This window comes from Neltuma alba, unplaced genomic scaffold (assembly GCF_004799145.2).
Source record: "Neltuma alba isolate B1F8T4 unplaced genomic scaffold, ASM479914v2 tig00001796_pilon, whole genome shotgun sequence".
Taxonomy (NCBI): domain Eukaryota; kingdom Viridiplantae; phylum Streptophyta; class Magnoliopsida; order Fabales; family Fabaceae; genus Neltuma; species Neltuma alba.
Window position 1 is genome coordinate 9,421 of NW_021632618.1, and position 24,636 is coordinate 34,056.

Here is a 24,636-nt window from a genome sequence, read left to right on the forward strand (position 1 = left end):
CTACATTACCGGGAAGTCGAGAGAAAAATGCTTCTTTATGCTTCTTGTTTGGGTCTAGTAATTTTCTTACAAACAAGCAATCAAAATCAATTATATTACAAACAGCAACAAGCGAGTCTGGAAAAGATATATGGCTTTGGCTTTGGTTACATTGTCTCTATGAATTGCAGATGACTGCAAGATTTTAAGGCTTTGGTGGCTGATGGAATTCATCATCCCTTCTTCGTCTTGGATGAACTTGATTGCATCTTTATTGCAATCTAGATATTAGAGAGCAAAACAAGCTTATCAATTATAAGCTGAACCAGTTGAGGAATGAATATGGGATTCCTCTAAACTTTGATGGTCGGTTGTATCGATGAACTAGACTTATCAATTGCAATTCCAACTTCACTCAACTCTTAACAATTTCAATCAAAACATGCTAAAACAATGCATGTGATAATGACCTTTTTGGATGGAGGACAAGCTCTTACCGTACAAACAAAGTATTTTATTGCTCAATGTACTCGTAAATATGAGAAGTGTGAGTGTTGAGTATTGAAAGTTGCAAACATGTGCAATCTTAAACGCACAACCAACACTTAATTTGTGGGACTGAAAGTTGTAAATATACAAGACTACAAAGTTTAAACTTTAAATTACAATTACAACATGGATTATATAAATATTTACATTGGCATGTTATCTAACATAACCTTACGTTTGATACACAGTTTAAAGTAACCTTACATTACAACGTCAATAAAAACATAAATTCACACAGCACAGCATGAATGAAAAATGGTTGGTCTGTTGCCAAATATCTCTTCTTCCCCTACTGAATGATAAATAGCATGCTTGGATGGTAGAAATATGAAAACAGAGTCGCCGATGTCGTTGCAAAGGAAGCCGGAGGCCTCACCGCGGAGGCCGTCGGGATGAACGCAATCGAGTACTAAGGAAAACACAAAATTACGCCAAGGAAACTAAAGATTGTTGAGATCACGTTATAAATTTTGCATCATCAAAAATATCCCAAGATTTGACAGTTACTTAATTAATCTATTTTTATCATTTTCTAAAATAATTATAGAATTTATGTAAGTTCATTTATTTTGTGAAGATTTTACATGAGGGAAAATAACACAAAAAAGACACTTAAATTTGAAAATCCCAAAATGATCACTTGAATAAGCAAAATCCCAATTTAGGTACAGGCGACCAATTTGGGACTTGCAAATTTGTTGAAATGACCATATTACCTTTTTTTTTTTATTGTTTTTAAAAAACAAATACCTTCATTAGTTGGCTAGTCATTGAAGCTCCGATACCAGTGGCAGCTAGCCGACAATCAATCGCAGGAGTTTTGGCAGTTGACAACTATTGTTTTGAAAATTTTTATAACTTCAGTAACACGGTTAATAATTTTTGTAATACTATTAAAAATTTAGTATAGCAATTAACAACAATTCCCATAAAGATTATTTTTTTTAATATTAGATACCTATAAAGGTTGTACAATAAAATTTTCCCACTTATTAGACAGCCATTATGAATATGAGAGTTGTTAATATCATTACATGACTTGTTAATCGTATTACTAAAGCTGTAAAAATGCCACTTTTCAAATTTTCTGGAAAACCTGTTGTTAAATGCTATACCTAACTTGTTAAGAGTTACATAACTTATTAATGACATTACTAAATTTATAAAAATGTTACTTTTTGAATTTATTGAAAAATCTATTGTTAATTATTATATTGAACTACTTGCTAATAGCATTCCAAAACTTATTAACTGTGTTATTGAAATTGTAAAAATTTTCAAAAAAATAGTTGCCAGCTATTGGAGCTTTAGCTCTTGATTGTTGGCCAACCACCAGAGCTCCGGTGACTGCAACCACCTGAACTCTAGTGACCGTCGCCTTCACTGGAGCTTCAATGACCAGTTGGCCAATGAGGGTATTTGGTTTTTCAAAAATAATAAAAAAATAAAGGTCAATATAGTCATTTGAACAAATTTGTAAATCCCAAATTGGTCACTTATGTCTAAATTGAGATTTTGCTTATTTAAGTGGCCATTTTGGGATTTTCAAGTTTAAGTATTACTTTTGTATCATTTTCCCTTTATGCAAAGTAAAAACTATTTTACACTTTTGTTGTAATAATAGGATAATTATTATTTAGTAAATTTTTAATTTTAACCAACGGGAGTTGGTCCAAGTGGTAAGCGGCTTGGTACCGCTTAAGCGAGGTCTCGAGTTCGAGCCTTAGCGTATGCAGAAATCCCCGCTGAGAGACTCACGCACCACAGCCAGGTGCGCGATGCGGGTCGGATCCAAATGTAGTTGGAGCAAAGCTTCGGTAAACTGGGTGAGCAACCAAATTTTTTTTTAAAATTTTAGTATTTTATAATATCAGTAGAGATCTTTGTTCATATAAATGATTTATTTATTATTTAGTTATACACTTCTCAATAAAATAAAAAATATATTTTTTAGATTTTTCTTTATTTTAAAATTTTAGAAAAATATTATAAAATTTCACTAGAGAGATTTCTTCAAAAAAGTAAATGGATTTTTTTGTTAAAAATATTATACAATTGAAGCTTTGGATTTATTCTTTCAAACTAACTATATGATGTTCAAATCAATTTAAAATCAATTAGAAAATATGATATCCCAACTCATAAAAAATACTCTTATGAGACTATTTATAAACTTTAAATTTGGAAAGAGACATAGTTCATTTTATAAGTTTTAATTTGAGTTTTTTTTAATATTTAATATATTTTTTAATTTTGTTCTTAATTATTTATTTTCTCTTGTTTACTATTATGTCTCTTAACACATTTTTTCCCACATTGTCTTTCATCCTTTTTTCTTATTTATTATAAGAATATATTTGAAAAAATATATATTTTTAACTTATTTATTACTTTTAATTAATTTTAACTAATAATTTATTATTAAAAAATTAGTTATTTGAAACTTATAATAAGTAAAGTATGATATACTAAACCCAGAATCTCATAAATAAATTCAAGCCAAGCCCCATTTTTTGGGCCATATCGTATGTGGGGACATATTAAGCGCGATACTCACAGGAACTGTGCTACTCCTCCGGTCTTTATTATAAGACTCCATTTAACTTTTTATTTGGTCCTAATTATAAGACCCAAATCCATTTTATCTCTTATATTTATGCATTTTTTCCAAGATAATCCTTCTAATAATGATAGTTTTAGCCAATATACTTAATTAGCAAGGATATTTTAGGAATGACAACACTTATTTATTATAAATAATCAACTTAACTTACTTTCTTAATCTCCTCAAATAAATCAATTGGGTCTTATAATTAGAACCGGAGGAGTATCATTTTTTGGGCCATCCGGTTTTTCCCGTTACTCATTTTCGGCCCACGAGTCTGAAACCCTAATCTAGCTTTTATAAGGTCTCGGATTTGGCGGCCATTTGTTGGTTGTCGCCCAAGCTGTGCTCTCCCTTGCTCTTCCTGCGAGTTTCCTGCATTTTGAAGCACCAAGCACAACATGGCGGATAAGGCTGTGACAGTCCGAACCAGGAAATTTATGACAAATAGGCTTCTATCTCGCAAGCAGTTTGTGAGTTTGTCATTCATGGAAGCACATTGAATCTGTTGGGTTTTGCACCTAATTTTTTTCCATGTTATTTTTTGGTGCAGGTCATTGATGTACTTCATCCTGGGAGGCCAAACGTATCCAAGGTACTTTAGTTTCTAATGTCATTATTATGAATTGTTATGGGTAGAATCTACAAAACTTGTTTGTAGCACAGGCAATCGGAAGTCTACCTTTCAAGCATTTACAGTTTTGGTAATTACATGACCCCTCATGTTTTATTTTTTTGTGGGCTGCGGTATGAAGGCGGAGCTTAAGGAAAAGCTATCAAGGATGTACGATGTCAAAGACCCTAATGCGATTTTTGTCTTCAAGTTTAGAACTCACTTTGGAGGCGGAAAATCAACCGGATTTGGTTTAATTTATGATTCCGTTGAAAATGCAAAGAAGTATGAGCCCAAGTACAGGCTTATCAGGGTAAGTTGACTTGGTTTAATGGAAAAGATTGATTTGTTGGCACCATCACGCTTTTGATCATTTTCTTGATCCATAGTTCTCTACTGCCTTCGTTCTTTTGACCCTCGCTGTTGGGATTATTATTTCAGCCACTTAGTGGGTTAGTTGGGTTGGGTTGGGTTGGGTAGTGAGAGTTTGCTGTTTCTTCTAATCTGAATGGAATTATAATTCATTGGAAGATTTACTTATTTCCAAACTACCGACTTTGAATTCTTTATTTTCTGAGCTCAGAAAATCTTCTATTTCTCTATGGTCAAGGGATGCTAACTTGTGTGGGTCTGTATTTCTCCATCATTCTGGAGTTGCTAGGAATGTCGTTTGTAGCATTAGCGGTGTACAGCCAAGTAATGTAGTATTTTCTAGTCGTGTACGTTTATCATTTAAATGGTTTTACCTAGCTAGAATTGTTAATAGTTCTTTCTATTTAGTGTTAATACTCCACCGTCCTTAATACAAGACAGTGCACTACAAGTAGGTTTTATATTAAAGTAGGTTTTATATTAAAGACGAGAGGAGTACTTGGAATTCTTTTGGCGTTAGTTGCTGAATTTGTTAACTGTTCTGTTTTGTTACCGATTCTATTGTTATTTTTATGATTTTCTGTGTTCTACGTGCTTTGTTCAATTTCAATGCACAATCGAAACCTCTTTTTTTGTTTGTGTGTGGCAGAATGGACTCGCTACTAAGGTGGAGAAGTCCAGGAAGCAACTGAAAGAGCGGAAGAACCGTGCTAAGAAGATCCGTGGAGTAAAGAAGGTAAATTTACTTAAGGGCTTATGGTCACTTTGAATATATCTGTACTTTGATGTGTTTTAACTTCTGTCTTTTGTTGTACAGACCAAGGCTTCTGAGGCTGCAAAGAAGAAATGAGTCTTCAGAATGTTTGTATTGATTTTAGTTTTCCCGAGTTCAGTTAAAATTTTGCTTCTCTTTACATTTTGTTGAACAGTACAATACGATATTTTTCAGTTTCACTGATTAATTTGTTCATCTAGCATATTAAAGATCTTGATTACTGTTTGAGTCGGCTTAACCTTGTTTTCACTGATAGTGTTGATTCGTTACCTGGATGGTTGGCCTATATTATAGACCGTGAATGCTCATTTGAACTATGAATCAGCATTTATAATCACCTGATGAAATTCGTCGGCCAATTATGGTTTCTTAATTGTAGTACATCAATTCCACCAATTAAGCTTTATGGATGTCCTGCACTTACGCAACGTGGTTTACGAATATTGAATACGAATAAGTACCTTTAAATTGCGCGAATTATCAAATTAATCGAAATACTACTTTATTGTTTGTGTTAATGAATGATTAGGAGAAGTGGATAGTTCTCTTGTCGAAGTATAGGTTTGATATAACTCGTATTTTTCCAATTTGTTGAAGCAAGCAAGCAGGATTAGGGGAGAGGTAATTTTGTGCAAAGGGTTGCAATTTGGTTCACTTTAGGATTGGGATTTGGGATTAGTTTATGCTTGACCCCTGTGCTTAAACTTGGTGCAACAATAGTTGCTTCAATGACAGGCCAGACCCAATTTGCTAGTTGAACACATGCTTATCCGCCTTCACCATGGGTAACAATAACAACAGAAACCATAAAGGATTTCATGAGTCTAGCTCATATCGCAAGATTACAGTGTTCTGTGAGCAAAGGAAGGCATAGGATTCCAAAACCTCAAATGTAATAAACGGAAAAAGAAAACGGTGTACAGTTCTCATGATTTCTGAACTATGTAATGTTCCTTTTAAACTTCTGCATTTATACAGATTATTGTCATGCTATTAATTTATTCGTTATCTGACTCCTTTTACTGACATAATATAATGAGATTTATTTGCATATGATTTTAATATTAAAAAGCAATTTATGTATATAGTAACTCATTTTGAGGGAGTTATCTAACAAAAAGAAAAGTTTAACGAGACAAATTAAAATAATTAGAATAAAACATCAGCTAAAAACAGAACAAAGAGGAGCAAAATGCTAATCTGCCTTTCATGATCAGCAGAAGGGCGAGGATTGTTTTCTAAGAGAAGCTTCTATCATCATTTACCAGCAACTTATCTCCTTCGTAAAATTCAATCTGATTTTCCCCTTGATTTTGCTTATTGTACAACACAATGATACGCATCACCGATGATCGCAAACACACTAGACAATTTCAACTCTCAGTAGATGCAGCGTTCACCGCTTCATTTTGACGATTTAAACACTAAGGCCTGTACAGAATTCAATGGTGAACGGTAGCCATACGCTGAAGAGTCCCTCCAGAAAGTTGTCACTGTCACAACCAGAGATAATCAGCGATAGTGTTCCATTGCCTTTGATAAAAAAATTGCTACTTAAGATGTGATACATAACCTAAACTTCAATGAGCACATATATTAAGTTTCGACAATTAAGTAACTGACAAGTGGACGGGCTCTATTGAATGAACATAACTGTTATACTTTGAAGGAAGAAACGTCAGCAAGGAATTTTAACAATGCAAGTCATTTACCGGAAATGAAACCCATTAGAATAGTGTTAACAGAAGAAAAAAAGGAATGAACTCGGAATCATAAACGTATGCAAAGATTGGGGAACTGCAAGGACATAGAGAATAACCTATCCATAAAACCAGACCGACTGTTGCTGCCAAGAAGTATTCTTTCCTGATAGTATTGAACCTGCAATCACCAAACACCCTTAGTTTTCACCTAACCTTTGGTTTTAGGGAAATATGCAAATATAATTCATGGAACAAAAGCTAAGATCTGATACACCATCAGTAAATCATATCGTCAACTTTAAAAACAGACTAAACTTACAGTCTCTTGTTTTAAAGTTGATGTAGCAAATTTGTAATTAGGCCTCAGAGTTCAAGGGGAGTAAAAGGCAATATCCCCACTAATTTTATTCTACAAAAGATCCAGAATGAATGCAGACAAGAAAAATGAACAGGGATCAACTTACAAGTACAGGCATACAATATTCCCATATCCATAAAGAAAAGTAGCCCAAGAACAACCAATGAACCTATCATCAAAGTTGAACCAGAGAATAGTGAACTTTTACATGTAGAAGTAATAGTGGCAAGAACAACGAGAGCATGCGGAAAGAAAGGAATTACCACATGAAATCACGAATAAAGAGAGCACGTGGGATCAGAAGTCCATTTCCAATCATAGCAAGCAAGATTGTATAGGCTGATAAGCCTTTGATGTTCTCAGGATTCAGAAAATTTGTCCACTAGAAAAAGGAACATAGAAGATAAGGTCATAGTTAGACATTGAAGGTAAATATTAATTGTCCTTCAAGGAAAAAATTGGTATACACATTCAAATTACCATCTGCGAAATTGGCATCCACATGAAGAGAAGCGTAGCCGTCCATCCAGATAATGACCCAACAAATCTGACGCCTTGTTCAGGGAGCTTTCCACTTCTCGCCTGCAAATCATAGCAGTGATGCGTTTAAAAGGATGCTGAAATAGGAAGCCTGTTAAATTCAGTTCCACACAAGACCCAATGTACAAACAAGAATTCTGCCTTCGTATTTCTATGTTACAGACGGATGAGTGATAAATATACAAGGAAATTATATAAAACTGTGTTGCTACTAAAATGTCAAACAAGTTGTTGAAATAACTGCTCCTAAGTAGTTTGAGACAATATTTCACAGTAATATATCAAATATAAGTTGAGCTAAATTATGGAAGCTATAATCAAATCCTTTTAGCATGGTAGCATCCCTTCCCTCATTAACTTCAATGCGCCGGATCAAATTTACCGCTTCAAGTCCCTAGAGAATTGGTCATTTTAAACTGAGGACAGTGCAGTCTTGCACCACTTCAAGCTAATTCACTGGATTTTAACTTCAAGATATCACCTTCTTATAGCCTGACTAAAAAATCAAGGGGACAAGGAGATTACCATGATAACAGCCACAACAGCTATCACAAAGGCTGTAGTCCCCGGTAAGATACTGTTTGGCACATACGGGACAAATGTAGACCACATTATCTGCATCCAAATTTAAATGTTTGCCAACATAAGATAAATAGTAAGAGATATCATGGAATCAAGACATTTGTCGGTCTATATTCCAGAAATGGAAAAACACAGAAGGTATGCACATGCAACTTAGTGAATGTAAATGAGTGCAGGGGGCTTTGTCCTTCGTGTGAGGACACAAATAGTAAGAATTTTTAATTTTAATTATTAATGGGGGGGGGGGAAATGGAGAATTACCTGGGGAAGCACTGATAAACCACCAACAGTGATGAAGTCTTCCCAGAAGCTCCAGATTGCAGCACTCAGTAGACCAAGGTAATTCAGAAAATTCAGAAAAAGGCCAGATCCCACAACAACTGAGGTGGCCACAAAGTGAGGTAGAGGCATGGCTCCTGCTAACGCCAGCTGAACAAGGACTACAAATGTTGAAACCACACCCAGCGTCTGCACCACCATTGCTTCCTTTTCTTTCTTCTTGGCAAAGTATGATAGTAGTGACAAATTTCCAAGCAAAGAAGTAAGCATTCCCTGCATTGATGTCCATGCCAATTTTAGCCTTAGGTTCTAAAAGGCATGCCCCGTTAAGTTTTGAGAACATAAAGCACAGGGATAAAGAATTACTGATATATAAAATTTTGAAATTGAACATTCTGAAGAACCATTTAAACTCTAAAGCTTAAGCCATAAAGACGTAAAATTGGTTTTATTACTACTTTTAACAAACTTCTTCTGAAGCATAGTCTTGGAAACATGTTACAAATCATTGTTCATCCCAGTGCAAGATTATAGAATAAACTACTCTTATTTAAACTTTTAAAAGGGTTTGCAGGGTGGGGAGGGAGAATAGAAAGCTTTTGATTTAAAATTTGGCGCTCTGCCTTACCAGCCATGAGACAGCAAAGAGAGGAGTTTTATTTCCTGCCAGAAGATTCTGAGCATTAAGGATAATCTGGGGTAGCTGCAGTAATAAAAATGGAATATTGGCTGCTCCAGCGAGCTTGGATGTCAGTGAATTCCACTCCTCGTACCTTTTATTCCTCTCAGTGTACACTGATCCCTTCAAATATTTCCCAAGTAAATCGCAAAGTCAAAAGTAAAAACAACAAATGGAAACCAAGTTTTCTTGGACAAACCAAATAAACTCGCATAAGAAGATGAGTCCACCAGACCCTGAAAGCAACGTTCAATTCTTTATGTACTTGTTCGAAAGTAACAAAGTAACACTGATTTCATGAACCTTCGAACAATTTTTATCTTAAGCAATGATTTGATCCCTGGGGAGTGCTGTACCCAAAAACTACCTGAAAAGCTGAGGTTCATAATAGCCTCACAATAGAATGGAATACATCCAATGCAGGATTCAAGATACAATGAGTCACAACAAGCTCGTAAGAAAGTAGCCAGCTCAATCAATGTTGTAAAGTTTTCTCCGGAAAAATAAGACAAATTGCTCATACTTGTATACCAAGAAAGCGGTCCAAGAAAAGGGATAAAGATTCAGACAAATCATCAATAATTTCTTAGCCACGTTAAATAAAACCCAGAATATGAAAGACTCCAAATTAATACATCCCAATACAATGGAGGTTCTCAAACGGGGACAGAAAAAAATTGCTAAGAATAAATTAGTACCTGATGGGGATGAGGGACATCAGAATGAAGAGCATTAAGGGAAAAAGCGAGTCGAGGGCGTGAAAGGGAAACAAAGGGTCTGTAGTGGGTAAAGCGCGAAGCAGAAACAGAAGAACTGAGAAAAGGAATGGGTTTTTGATATGGGGATGCAAAGGAGGAACGCAGGAAAGGAATATTTGAACTGGAATGGTGAAGACGAAGCGGAGGAGGATTTTGGGTAGCAGAAAAGGAACAGGCCATGAATATTGAATAGAGCTTCCTTCTAAAATTGAACGGTGCAAACGTGAGGAGAAATGAGAGCAAGAACTATGCACTGAGGAAGACGACGACCTGGCTTCTCAAATTAGACGGTGGCATGCCGCTATATAAGATATTTTACCGATCTCTGCTGCGATGAGAGCGTCGTTTTTCTAGAAGCAAAAATATGACGAGGGAGTGTTTAGTAGACCAAGTGAGGTAAACATGAAAAAAGATTTGTTTTGACTTGTGAAAATATGCTTTTATCAAAAAACATGTTTTTGAACAAACACCTCCTAAATACTATCTGGTTATAAGATTCTATTTGACTTTTATTTTAATTCTAAATATAAGACCCAAATCCACTTTGTCTCTCATATTTATACATTTTTTTCCAAAGTAGCCCTTCTAACAATGATAGTTCCAGTCAATATACTTGATTAGCAAGGAGATTTTAGGAAAAATAACACCTATTTAGGACAAATAACTAACTCAACTTACTTCTTTAATCTTCTCAAATTAGTCAACTAGCTCTTATAATTAGGACCGGAGGTAGTACTATTTTGGTCATAAATATAAGATTTATTTTGTAATGTAATTTACTTGATAAATGAATTACTACCTCCAATCCTAATTACAAAAGCCAGTTAACTAATTTGAGAAGATTAAGAAAGTAATTTAAGTTAGTTATTTGTCCTAAATAAGTGTTGTCTTTTCTAAAATATTCTTGCTAATCAAGTGTATTGGTTAGAACTACTCCTCCGGTCTTAAATGTAAGACCCTTATACACACTAGTATAAGAGTCTTATATTTAGGACCGGAGGAGTATTATTGTTAGAAGGACTACTTTAGAAAAAAAAATACAAATATGAGGGATAAAGTGGATTTGGGTCTCATATTTAGGACCAAAATAAAAGTCAAATAATATCTTATATTAAAGAACGGAGGTAGTATTACTCATGACTTTGGATAATTGATAATAAAAATTATATATCTATAATATTAGGGAAAATCCCAAAAAAAAATGATTGTTGAATTTTAAAATTCCAAATCAAGAATTACTACAAAAATGTGTTGTCATTTGCTTTTCGAACGTAGTCATTTTCTTTATGAGTATAGTAACTAATACTGATTTGAAATTTTAAAATTCAACTGTAATTTTGTTGGGATTTTCCCATAATATTAATTAACAGGGGTATGACTGTGTGAGGACTGATTCATGCTTTGCAGTTTACTTTATTTTTTAATTTTTGACAATATTACTATTTATATGTTGAAAGTGACATTATATTTGTACTGTTTGTAAAGCCACATTCTAGTTTTCATCCATGTGTATATGAAGTGGACCAAAATGATTCGAAAAGGAGACAATAATATTGGTCTAAATTATAAAATAAAAATATTGCAAACAAAAGATCGAAATTCGCTTCTTCCATGCCAAGTGTAACCTCTGGCAATTTGGTTAAATGCGTATTTGCACTAACCAAATTGCCTGAAGTCATTTTGGCAAAGATCGAAATTTTCCACTGTGCTCTCTTAGAATAATTTAACCTTTTCGATTTAAGATGTTTAAATTTGATATTTTATTTAATTTCTTGCTAAAATCTAAAAAATTATTTTTTTCATGTTCTTCATTTCGCAAATAAAATTTTAAAACGAAATATTAAATTTAAATAACAATTAAATTGTTGAAATTGCTTCATTGTGAACGGGCGTTGTAGGTGAAATAAAATGAATGTTCGAAAAAATTCTAATAAATAGCTGAAAAGAAAATTGTGAAAAATGACCAAATAAGCAAATTATTTAGGAACAAGGACCCACCTGGCAGAATACGGTAGAAGAAAAGATGCAGATTCATGAAATAGAAATTGTAGATCGTAGAAAGAAGAATTACAAATTATGGATCTGGGCCTTGCCCCCCAATATAATTTAGCGATTAATCAGGTGCTTTTGCACAATTTTGCGATAATAAATCCGTGACAGAGAGCGGGGATCTGCCGAATTTAGATGTCCCATGCTTTGACTTTTGAAGACTCCCAAGCAACCCCACATGATTCTTCAATCATAGATCTACTTAACATCATCAACAAAAATTAGAATAAATATATATTCGTCCAGGGAAAAAAATAATAGTAGTACTCTTTTGATCCTATTAATGGGATAGAAAGAAAAGACTTTTTTTTTTTATTTACAGAACACTGAAAGAAATTTTTTATATAGCTGACAATTTTACCCTTCATTTATTATTATATTAAATTTTTTACACGAAGCATAATATATGAATAGATAAAGTTGAAAACTTGTTGAATTTTAAATAAGAGTCAATAAAGTTTAAGATTTTTCTTACTCTGTTTGAAACGTGTTGGAAGTGATTTATAAATAAAATCAAAGGAGTAGTAATCTATAACCTCAGGTAATTTTTCATTTATTTAGAACTAATTTAGGTGTTGATTTCTAAAGTAACTCTTACTATAAAAATCAAGCGTTATATTTTACGGTGCGGGCAAAGGCCACTCCAGATACTTCCATAACTATTTGAATGATATCTTGGTGGTTGAGCGATAAGCCTGTGGGCTCTTTTCAACATTTGCATTCTGATCCTACTGACTAGGGTTTCGCTTCATGTATTGGCCCAAGGGAAGTCATCTTATAAATATATTTTTTTAATTTTAGGAAAATGAAAAGTAGATTTCATTCGTCCGAACACGTGGTAATAAAGGATAGGGTGGGTCCCTTTTCTATATGATGGGAGTTTGTCATCATTTTTGAAATAAATCTCATTGGAGGGAGCCGAGACCCATATCAAGATTTCAGATCATGTAGGGCTTTCGTCTTTCAATTATTATAATTGCCAGCTTACTCTTGCAACTCAATTCGCTCCAACTCATATAATTCAATAGTGAGGTTATGAGTGTTCAGTCGAAAACATCTTTGCATATAGGTTTATGTAACTTGTAGCTGTCCAAAAAAAAAAGTTACTAGGACATGAATTTCTTACCCCAAAAAAAATATCCAGTCCTAAATATAAAATTCTTATACACACTAATATAAAGATCTTATATTTAGAACCAGAGGAGTAATAATTTCCTGCATGGCAGGCAATTCATTTCAACTTTGACTTCTATTCCTAAGAATATAATAATAAATTTACATGACAGAGTGCATCTATATCTTAGCAAATAGATTACTTATATTACTGAATTAAAGTGATGCTCGGGGGAAAGCTTTATTTGGGATCACAATTTAAAGCACTTATAAGCATATTTCACATAAGTCAAAACAAAATTCTTTCCAAAATATATACCTCATGTTGAAAAACTATTTATAAATTACTCCAAACGAACTCTAAAGAAACGTTGTTTGGCAATAGAACTTGACCCATTACCCAAAATGCAAGCATTACAAGCGATCCACGCAAAATATCCCAATATTATTGAATGGTGATGCCCAAAAACCACAGCAATATTGATCGACATATCCCAAACTATAAGTGGACAAAATGACTTTCGGTGCATATGAAATATAAGTGGTGGTAGAGGGAATGTGCTGTGCTGTGCGTGCGTGTGTGAGAGAGAAAGATGAGTCCAGAACTACAACAATGGATGGAGAAAAGAAAACTGACAGTATGAGAAAAAAGGATCATCCATAAGCCAAGGATGCATGAGCCAAAGAGGATCATTTTCCCAGGAAAATAAAAGAAATACTAGAGTTAGTCACAAAACAGCCCATCGGATAGTTAAACAGCCTCAACTATGATCAGCACAACTTACTATTTAAAACAATCCTAAACCTCACAGCAATTAAAAGTAGCCAGTACTTCTATCTGAAAATTATTACAATTTTTTCTGACGAATAACACCAAATAAGAACTCCAACAAATTGAGCCCGCTCCCTATATCAAAGTTCACGAGAAACTGAGAAAAATCCGTGTCTGACAACACTGGATGACTAGCAACTTCAGCATTGCAATAAATCTAGACTGCCACATCTAGATGAACAACAAGTAGCAATGGCCTCTTAAATGGCTATGGCTTCTACAGGAATGGAGGTAATATTACCCACCGACGAGGATACCTGGGTCTTCCTTCCTTTCCATCAAATAGCTGCAGGTAACACCAAATTGACATGTAAAATACGCAAAGACTAAACAGTTAATTGGGGGGGGGGGGGAATGTCTTTTTTGTTCATCCGATGGGATATGACAAAGCTGTATCCCATTCGTTGCTTTGATCTATAAGCACTGTCGAAAATGCCCAAAAGAAAAAATAAATAAATTAAATTCCCTTAGCATGCTCAACAAGTAAACATGTGATCCTTGCCCCCTTAGTAAAATGAAAAGTGTTTTCTTCCCCCCCCCCCCCCGGGGCAATATCTGTTATGCCTTCCTAATCATTCATCAACCATAATCATTTTCTAAAACTTTTTCTTTTAAAATACAGATATTAAATTATTTTTCATCTCTAAAACTGCTTTAGAATATGATACTCAATTATGTTGAGCTATAGACATACATGTGCAGACTGCAGAACATGGAGACAGATACATGAACACGCAAAAGCATGAGGAGACCAGTTATTACTTCCTTCATATTTATCATGCCCTGAACACCAAGTGTCCATGTTTCATAGCAAGCAAGTGTATTCAGGTGAAACAAGTATATTTTGGTCTCACAGTTTATCACAACAATGAGCAAGGGAGACTGACCTTCTTCAAACGCCTGTGCTTCGCAAGAGCCCAGTTGGTCATGATGCCGGCAGCAACCACAAGAAAAACATAACCTGCAACAGTCTGTGTTGCGATGTTGAAGCCCAGCCACTGGTAGATCTCTGTTGTATAATTTGCGCATGTAACAATATTGAAGAGAAAGCCGTGTGGGATTTGATATCCACCATCCCCTTCAGGCCTACGGAGATTCCTCAGCAAAATATGGCAATAGAAATTTGCAATTTGACAGAGGATCCCAAAACCAAACCCTATCTTCATTTGGAGATCACTTACAGGGGTGTAGAGTGGATGGTTCACATAATAAGCAATATAACAGCCAAATGTCCAATAATAAGCACAGTTACGAAACACATTTGAAAGGGGCGATGTTGCATGGCTGAAGCGATGGACAAAAAATGTTTCCATAATACGTTTAAAGTAATGGAAACACCAATAGTACATGGCGTATGTCTGCGCAGGTTGGATGACTCTTTCCCCTTTATAGCCAAAATACTCATAAACAGGGAAGTAGTAGAAGATTGGGTAGAGGACCAAAGGACCTAAATACTCCCAGAAGAAAAGTGTGCGATAGGAAACTTGAGGGCCTAAGTCCTTGAAAACTACAGTTAAGTTGTTTGAATTTCCATCTGTATAGTCTTTAAGACTTTTCTTGTAACTAAGGACAACAGGCCTTCCCTTAGATCCTGGTTGGACTGGGAGGGTGAGGCGCTGCCTTGATGGGTAGTACTTCTTGGCTGTAAATATGAAACATACAAATCATGTTAATGATCCAATGCTCTTAGACCTAGACACTGATACTTCAAAGATAAACATCCCTTTTCCTCCCAAAAGAGATGTCAAAAATGGAATAGCAAAGGCCACAAAATATATTGATAGCAGCAGCAGTGAAACACAATGAATAAGCTTCAAGTTCTGAAGTTGACACTTGATCGTCCATAATTAAAGACGGACTAATTCAAGATCTAGAAATAGCCTTGTAGATCTCGTACATGATATCAAAACCTCTTGATCGTGTATATAAGGAAAGAGGACTTTAATAAACTTTCTCCCACACGACCAAGGCAACTTCAAAAATTGTATCTGCTTGAGCAATAATTTAAACTCAACATGCTTTTACCATCATTCAGATTTATATTTCAGGAGAAGAAATATTTCAACTTAAATTTCAAAGGTAATTTTAGAAAGAACAGTGAAATAGCAGTAGAATTATCAGGCGTGCAGCACATGAAGTGAAGAAGCTGATCATCACACAGTATGCACTGAATAACTTATAAATTAAACGGTCTATCAGAGACATTTAAGCTATATGGCCATCAGGAAGCTGAAACTATTCACAGAAAAAGCTAAGAACAATTTAGGTAACGCCTCAAGCCTTAAAGGCTTAAACTTTTCAGATAACAACAAAATATGAAATGAACAGTTAAATCCAATTTTATGTGCAGTATGATCAAAGAAAAAGTGCATGCTCCACTTACTTCGCTTATGAATTGCTTCCTGGAGATCCGCTACAGTCGCCTAACATAAAGCAAAAATGAGAAAAATCGTGAATGGCTACCATGGAAAGTTGTCCACATTTAAAGTTCGACAGAAAAGGAAGTACTAAGGATTGCAGAAATGAATTTAACTAAGAAACTGCAACACCATAACATGCAAGAGCGGTAAATTTGAGAGCAAGGCGGCGTACCGAATCACTGAGATCAACGCCTCCTTTAAGGATTTCTCTTCCACTCCGCGAAACCACTGAGACCTTCATCCTCAAAGAAACAGCCCCCTTCCCGAAGCGCCTTCAGCAACAAACTCAGTCAATCTGCGAACCGTTCAATGCAAGATCCCCGAAAAGCAGCAGCTGGAAATAAAGATTATAAAAATGAAGATTCACAAGCCCAATGAACGAACCAGCGGGAATACAAGCTACGCCGTGAATAAATCTTAACGAAATAGGCAACACTTGGAAGCACGGGAAGTTCCAAAAAACTAAAACCGGAAGCAATATTGAATCCAGAAACCCCAAATGCGCAGGGAGCAAGAAACAAACAGAAAAAATAGATTTTGAGGATAACAGACCAGATTTGATTGTGAAGAAGATATGAATTATTGAAGAAACTTGGGATTAAAACCCAACCATTGAAGAAATGAGTCAAAGAGGAAAGGATTAAAGGGAAACGTTGGATTACCTGAATTGGAAGGAGAGGAGAGAAAGAGATACAGAAGAAGAAATGAAGAATGGACGGGAGGTATGAATTGGATATATGGTAGTGCGAGGTGGTGGTTTCGGGGTTCCTATTAAATGCGTACCGTTGGGGTAGGAGAGCTAACTGGCCGGACTGATGAACAAGACCATACCAATTTACCATACTTCAAGGTACGTTTCCCTCCAGCCCTTCACGCTACCTGCTTTGGCCAATGTCAATTCCAAGTTCCAATTGGGGTTTTTTCCACTTCTTGATCCATGTGATCAACTATGTCACTATTTTCTCCTCTCAAGCGTTAGTTAAAATTTCTAATAGATCAATTCTACGAATGGTAACTATTTATAGAAATTTTAAAACTTTTAAAAGAATAAAATTAATTTGGGCAACTTTAAAAAATATTACTCCTCCTCCTTAATATAAGACCCATTTAACTAATTTGATTAGATTAAAGAAGTTAGGTAAGTTAGTTAATTATAAGAAAAGTGACACATTTTTCTTAAAACACCATAATCATCTTTTTTAATACCCTCTCTCTCTTTTATTTGATTATGATTGAGGGAGTATCTATAGGGGTAATTTAAAGAAAATTGATAAATATGAGAAATGGGTTTTATATTTAGGACCAAACTAACTCAAAATTGGGTCTTATATTAAGGACCGGAAGAGTATTAATTATTGATATTGATTTCTTTTAGAACTTACAGTAGCTCAATCTTCATAGTAGTAGTGTAAGGATGCTTTGAATTTGATCACAAATCACCCAACATCTGTTACTGTCAGTTTAACTTGGTCCAATCCAAATTTGTGGGAAGTGGAGATACTCCATTTGGCAGAGCTAAATGCAAGGCAACTCCTTATATTTTCTCATGCGTTAGATATAAACTCCATTTGAAAAATATTGATTTTTTTGACCTGAAAAACATTGATTTGATCCTTTTGTAAGGTCCAATTCCCTCTTATTCCGTGTATTAATGTTTTTTCCCTCTATAATACTACTCTTTATATAAGAGTTAGATATTTAAGTTGTGTATATTAAGAAAATTAGTTAAATTGATTATTTGTAATAAATGTGTATTCATTGGTTTAAAAAAAAAAAAAAACAAATGTGTGTTCATTTTCATAAACAATCATAATTATGTACAGTAAAACTATGGGAACCTTTTTAATGAGTATAATTAATAAGGATTCAGGAATTTTTTTTTATAAAAATTGTCATGAATTCTCTACATATTAAATGCAAATAACCAGCTTAATAATTTTTTAAAATTATACAAATTAATTAAAAGGACCTTATATTTAGTATTTGAAAGATTTTTTTTTCCCCACTCCCACCTATCCTTTTTTTGATACACACTCCCACCTATCCTTTCCTGACATTATCATTGATATGAACTACTTTTCTTTTAAGAAGCATGAATTCATTATTTTTACTATGTATTTAGGAGCTCAGTGGAATCTTAAGCATCATTTATCTTCATTTATCGTATGTGCTCACACTCTTTTGGTTCCCGTTCAAATTCTGATCTAACTACCTTTTGTAGACAAACAAAAAAAGAAAATCATTATATACATGTAAAAAATTTATAAAAACTTCAAAATATATCCTTATCAAAAAGTCAACACATTAATTATGATGCATTAGTTACATATAAATTTTAATTATGTAAGTGGAAAAGTATTATACAAATATACTCCTGTCCTACCTATAAGTTACTTACAATATGTTTCACAAAGATTAAGAAAACTTAAATTTCATTAACTTTCATTTAAAATTTAATAAATTTTTAATTTTATCCCCAATTAATATATATTATATCCTATAAAAATAAAATCAACACAATAACAAATAAAAAAATAAAATTATATATTCATATAAAAAATTTCTCTTTTATTTTATAAATAAGACAAAAAATTATTTTTTTTCTTCCTGTCCTAAATAGAACTAGAGGAGTACATAGCGGTGGATGTCTAAAAACATTTCCTCGCCATCCATGTAACGGGGCGGAATGAACAATGAAGAGATGACGCCATTTCCTGTGCATTAAAAAATAGATAGAAGTGGGGTTCACAATATTTTAATGGTAAAATGAACCTCTGTGTATAAATATGTCACTCAAATGACTTTATAAGAACGCGTAACTAGAAACCACCCTCTCCCCCCCCCCCCTTCCCATTATTTAATATTCTTTACAACCCCTTTTTAATAACTGTTTTCACTCATTCATTCATTATTTGTTTGGTTGAAGGGTAGCTTAGTCATCCGTGTCCATTTATTCCCACAGTGATTATTTTTATTTTAGTTATTATTTTGTTCATTTTCCTCAACACACTAACCATAAGATCACGTGAATTAAACTATCGAAAATCTCTTTTGTTATTATTTTTTTAAATTTGACTCTCTTTTTTCACCAGCAAATTTGACTCCTTTTATTCTTATGAAGACAGGACCCAACATGAAACTTTTTTTTTTATTACCTAGGGTATCCTTCCACTAAAATTGTAAGAGATTAATCTCTCGGGTTAATGTCAGACGCTATAACAGAGACTTCTTCTAACAGTATTTTTTTTCCATACACACCGCTCCAAGAATCAGACCCAGGATGTGACATTTAAGCTGTTCAAATTCCTTCTACTCAGACTAGCACTTGTTGGTAGACCTAACATGAAATTTTTTTTTTTTGTTGTCCACCCAGTTCACCGGAGCTTTACTCTGACTACATCTAGATTCGACCCGCGTCGCGCACCTGGCTGTGGTGGGTGAGTCTCCCAACAGGAATTTCTGCATACGCTGAGGCTCGAACTCGAGACTTCGCTTAAGCGGTACCAAGCCGCTTACCACTTGGACCAACTCCTGTTGGTACCTAACATGAAACTAGTTCTCAAGCTGCTTCTTCATTTGGGATTGGGCTAGCATTTTACAAGCTTCAATCCGATAACAATGATAGTGTCTATTCCCCGGCCCAAAAACTAACCCCTCTTGTGTTGCTTAAGGGTTGGGCCAAGAGGACGTGAGCCCAATGTCAATTTTGACGACCCAAATTAGTAATCCCCAGCAGCTTAGATTGCGTCCATATCCAAATTCATTAGTATATTTATTCGTTACTATAGTATTGACTTAAATTATTTAGTGAAGTGATATTTTTCAGATATTCAAACATTTCTCTTTTATGGTAAGGGCTATTGTTTAGATATTTTAAAGAGACCGTGAGTTCATGATGGGTTTAAAATATAAAATGAACGTACTATTCCTTTTACACAAATATATATATATATATATATAAGTACATAACCTGTGATAATTTTTTTTTTATTATTTAGAGTGTGGAGACATATAAATGATGTGACAATGGTATTGGGACGAAGTGGGATCTTACGTTCTGCGGTAAAATTAGGTTTGGTGTAGGAGTGACTATGCGTTCGTGGACTCAATTTCTATAATTATTAGGTGTGCGAGTTGAATTAATTACCATTGTTGACTTGCTTTGTTTCTTACATTATTTGATGAGTAACGAAAATGATAGAAGATATTGTTCATATAACTTGTCCAACTCCTCACCACATATTTCATTTCAAGCTTTATCCATACCCAATTAATCTAATTGACCGCGATTAATCAATATCTAACACACACACGTCTTATCTTATTTATAAAGCACTTTCATCAACATGTTTCATTAGAACTAATAAACATCTTAAACCTTGTCAATGTGTTGTCTTTAAATTTCATAGTTTTTTTATTTTATTTTATCCTTTCACACGAGAGAGAGAGAGAGAGAGAGAGAGAGAGAGAGGCGTGGATGGATAGGAGCTGCCGCGTAGGGTTGAAGTTGAAGGTTAATTCAATTTGCTCACAGCTTTGCTCATTCATCTTCCCTACGCATTCCGCCATTAGGCCCGTCGTTTTCCATATTACTCTTCCGGTCCTTATTATAAGACCCAATTTGAATTTTTATTTGGTCCTAATTATAAGACCCAATCCATTTTGTCTCTTATATTTATGTATTTTTTTCCAAGATAATCCTTCTAATAATGATAGTTTTAGCCAATATACTTAATTAGCAAGGATATTTTAGGAATGACAACACTTATTTATTATAAATAACCAACTTAACTTACTTCCTTAATTTCCTCAAATAAGTCAATTGGCTCTTATAATTAGGACCAGAGGAGTACCATAATAATAATAATAATAATGCCACGTTTTACACACGTTCGTTTTCTTCCAATTTTTGGCTCCTCAGGGAATTGAACAAATCTGAAGTCAACTTCTTAATTAAGCCACCGCATCCTTTCGTATTTTTCTCTTCAACTTTCAATTTATAGTAATTTATTATCTCTACATCTACATGTGTGTGTGTGTGTGTGTGTGTTTCCCTCCATGCAAGTTTGAGACTCTTCTATAATTAGACCACTTCCCAATCTCCGACTTTGTCCATTATATTTTTCCTTCTTAATTCTTTCTCAACCCAAATATTCTTCAATTCCCAGCCAATCATTTCATTACAATTATGGATAATCCTTAACGTATCCAATATATATATATATATGTATAGCAATATGTATAAATTAAATATTTAGCAAGACCAAAATGTTTAAGTTTATCCATGCATGACATTCATGGAATCTCATATTCTAATAAGATCTAGTCAGCGGAAAAGCCAAAAGAAAATAAACAATTGGATAACGAAGCAGTATTCATTGAGAGTCTTATCCCGTTAACGATGGCGGCAGCTTCATTCGTTTAAAACTCCTTTTCATGACAGCAACTTATGATATTGACTAATGAACAACAAAACAAAACGCAAACTTTTGGCACGCGCCGGACGAAAAGTATTTATTGGGAGGCTTCGAAACTTCAACTAAACACGTCATATATGCTTTGACAATCCAACGTTTGACGATTTAATCATGATAGAAAGAAAGCCAATGATAGGCCAAAACACACTACTCGTCAATACAAATTGTGTACCTATGGAGGGGAAAAAAAAACAACCACACAATTTAGGGGACACAAACATTTTCGTGTAATAAAACTTGTTTGACCCTTCATGGGAGACGAACTTTTTCTTTTTTCTTTTCTTTCTAAATATGATCACATAATAGAGTTCGATTCCAGTATTGTCAGGTCCAATTGAAATTGGGCAGCTCACCCAAAACTCTTTTTTTCAGATATCGTGCTTATGTGATCAAAACCCCTTTTAATAGGATTGTTGCATTGATATAATATTTTATTACGATGCATATAAAATGATATAATACTATCTCTGGTCCTAACTATAAGAGCTAGTTAACTAATTTGAGTAAATTAAGTTAGTTATTTGTAACAGAGATACGTGTCGTCATTCCTAACATATCTTTGATAATCAAGTGTATTAACTAAAACTATTATTATTAGAAAGACTACTTTAATTTGAAAAAAATGCATAAATATGAAAAAAAAAAGTAGATTGAGGTCTCATATTTATGATCAAAATAAAAATAAGACGAGGTTTTATATTAAGGATTGAAGGTAGTATTTTACATGAGCATCCACTTTCATTCATGATTTTTTTCCTATGGGGAAGCAGCCCCCTTGGATACGCGCCAACGATATCTCGACTCGACTTATATATAAGATACAACTGATATTTCTAAAGCTATCGACGACTAGTCAACTTTGTTTAATAGTGAAGACGTACGCGATCAAATGTGGAAGACTATTCATTCATTAATCCAAGTTTGAATCCTCATTTGTCATAATATATATACCATGACACGACGACCATGAGCCTCCATTTTGTTGCTTTCTTTCTTTCTTCTCCTTTTTTGAAAAATATTATTATTGCTTATTACATAAAAATTAAGATTTTATATTCGAGGTTTTTTTTTTCTTTGCCTTGCTGTTTAATTAAGAGGTAGCAAAGTCATGGATGCCTCAATATTCTACATAATGTTTGAACCTTGCTTCATAGAATGATCACAAATTTCAAACTCGATCGGACGTGTAGTATCAAACTAGAATCAGGTCAAATCATCCTATCAAACTACCTATTTTAATTACCGACATTATGTTATTTCTCAAGCAGTATCCTACCAAACTACCCATTTTAATTACGGATATTATGTTATTTGTCAAGCATAATGTCATAATTAGTACTCCTCCGGTCCTAAATACAAGATCATTATACTCAGACCCTTATACTAGTGAGTAGAATGATCTTATATTTAGGATCAGACGAGTAATTTTTTTTATTTTTTCCCCTCTAATATGCAAGTGCGTCAATATAATAATCTACTATGTGTATGCTTAGATTTGGAAAATTATGATCGAATATTAACCTTCTCGGCTCAGAGCTGGTAGTCTTGTATTCTCCAACAATTAAAGGCCAACTTAATGCGCTTCTCCTTTTTCTTATTTCTATCCAAAGCAATATAATGGCCAGTTTTATCCTTTCAGTCAGATCTGTCGTTCTGGATTATTGTGTTCATCACGTATATCTCTTCCCAATTGTATTGTACATATAGAATTAAAATTACTTCAATTTTGATTAGTAGGGTTAATTAAGGCTAACTCAAATAGAATAAGAGTAATACGATGGGATATGAGTAAATATATCTAGAAATCAGCCTAATATAAGTTACTTTGTTGTTGTCTTCTTAAAATTGTTCGCTAACGTATTAGAATATATCTATATATATGTATATATGACTTTTATAATTAAGCTCGTTATAGCATGATATTGCTTTTTAAAAAAAAGAAATAATTAAAAAAATAACTGTTGAATTTTAAAATAAGAAAAATGTGATTTTTACATGTAAAAATCCGCACAAGAATAGTCAATACCTTTACAAGAAAATTCAGGATCACCTATTTACCATTTTAAAATTCAACATGTATTTTATGACCTCTTTTTTTTTTTAAAAAAAAAAAACTTCGAGTGTTTGATTGCAAAATATGCTTTTGATGCAAAAAGGTTAGGCAATTCCCTTAACCAATTATGCCATAAAAAGTGCTCCTTGAAACCCCCTGTTTATCACTAGCTACCTTTTTTGGCCTATATGAAATTGACATTATTAAAAATAATTAAATGCTTGATGTGTCATCATATGTATTGTACGCTAGTAATTAAGAAAAAGAATTTGTTTTACAACCTACAGGGCTTTTACACTGATTATTGCAGACAAGTAGAAAGTGTGATCAATGACATATTTATAACTAAAATGTAAGATTGTTGACTGTCTATATCAGTTGATCTTACGTAGAATTCAAAATAACAATGGATGTGAATAATTATTTAAAGTATTTAATTTTTTTAAAAACAATTTCTGCACCGATTAGCACAACAATATAATTAGTTGTTAATTTCATTAGCATGATTGTTTCCGTCTAATATATGCAAGTTTGTGTCATGAATAGAGTTAGATTTGGGAAATTATGAAGGCCAAACTAAAGCAATAAGCGCAACTATGCGTGCGCAGGTTGAAGTTAATTATTACTGGAAGGTGGAAATAAATGAAAACAGATACCACACTTTGTTTCTATATTTAAGTCATTTCTTACACATTCTCACATATTAAGAAATACATTAAATTGATAAAATTTTTCACACTTGCCTCTATTTAAAAAAGATATTAAAAATATGTTGCATATTTTCTCTCACGTATTTTTTTTTTACTATATTCAATACGTAAGATTAAAAAAAAAAGTTAATAATTACAATACAAATGGCTTATATTTATAAATAAATTTTTTCTTTATAAGTGACTTACA

The 24,636-nt window shown here is 33.7% G+C and overlaps 3 protein-coding genes across 6 annotated transcripts; 1 reads left to right on the forward strand and 2 right to left on the reverse strand.

Moving 5' to 3' along the window:
- Positions 1-3,464: 3,464 nt before the first annotated feature.
- Positions 3,465-5,186, forward strand: LOC114711748 (40S ribosomal protein S24-1). Its single transcript, XM_028896181.1, has 5 exons — positions 3,465-3,606; positions 3,687-3,728; positions 3,889-4,059; positions 4,768-4,854; positions 4,936-5,186. Exons 1-5 carry the CDS (start codon positions 3,535-3,537, stop codon positions 4,966-4,968), a joined length of 405 nt encoding a protein of 134 aa, XP_028752014.1. The 5' UTR covers positions 3,465-3,534; the 3' UTR covers positions 4,969-5,186.
- An 833-nt stretch (positions 5,187-6,019) lies between these two features.
- Positions 6,020-10,057, reverse strand: LOC114711713 (maltose excess protein 1-like, chloroplastic). 2 transcript variants are annotated; one of them, XM_028896140.1, is made up of 9 exons: positions 9,733-10,057; positions 8,984-9,157; positions 8,338-8,628; positions 8,020-8,109; positions 7,435-7,536; positions 7,218-7,336; positions 7,061-7,123; positions 6,713-6,774; positions 6,020-6,386 (listed from the first exon to the last, which is right to left on the reverse strand). In XM_028896140.1, exons 1-9 carry the CDS (start codon positions 9,970-9,972, stop codon positions 6,298-6,300), a joined length of 1,230 nt encoding a protein of 409 aa, XP_028751973.1. In that variant the 5' UTR covers positions 9,973-10,057; the 3' UTR covers positions 6,020-6,297. The 2 variants fall into 2 exon arrangements, with proteins under 2 accessions (XP_028751973.1, XP_028751982.1); XM_028896149.1 differs by lacking the exon at positions 6,020-6,386 and adding an exon at positions 6,497-6,546.
- A 3,538-nt stretch (positions 10,058-13,595) lies between these two features.
- LOC114711725 (very-long-chain enoyl-CoA reductase-like) lies at positions 13,596-16,980 on the reverse strand. 3 transcript variants are annotated; one of them, XM_028896172.1, is made up of 5 exons: positions 16,869-16,980; positions 16,379-16,501; positions 16,170-16,209; positions 14,674-15,428; positions 13,596-14,072 (listed from the first exon to the last, which is right to left on the reverse strand). In XM_028896172.1, the coding sequence occupies exons 2-5, from the start codon at positions 16,445-16,447 to the stop codon at positions 14,004-14,006; spliced, it is 933 nt and encodes a 310-aa protein (XP_028752005.1). In that variant the 5' UTR covers positions 16,448-16,501; positions 16,869-16,980; the 3' UTR covers positions 13,596-14,003. The 3 variants fall into 3 exon arrangements, with proteins under 3 accessions (XP_028752005.1, XP_028751994.1, XP_028751999.1); XM_028896161.1 differs by having other exon boundaries at positions 16,379-16,540; XM_028896166.1 differs by lacking the exon at positions 16,869-16,980 and adding an exon at positions 16,591-16,651.
- Positions 16,981-24,636: the final 7,656 nt, after the last annotated feature.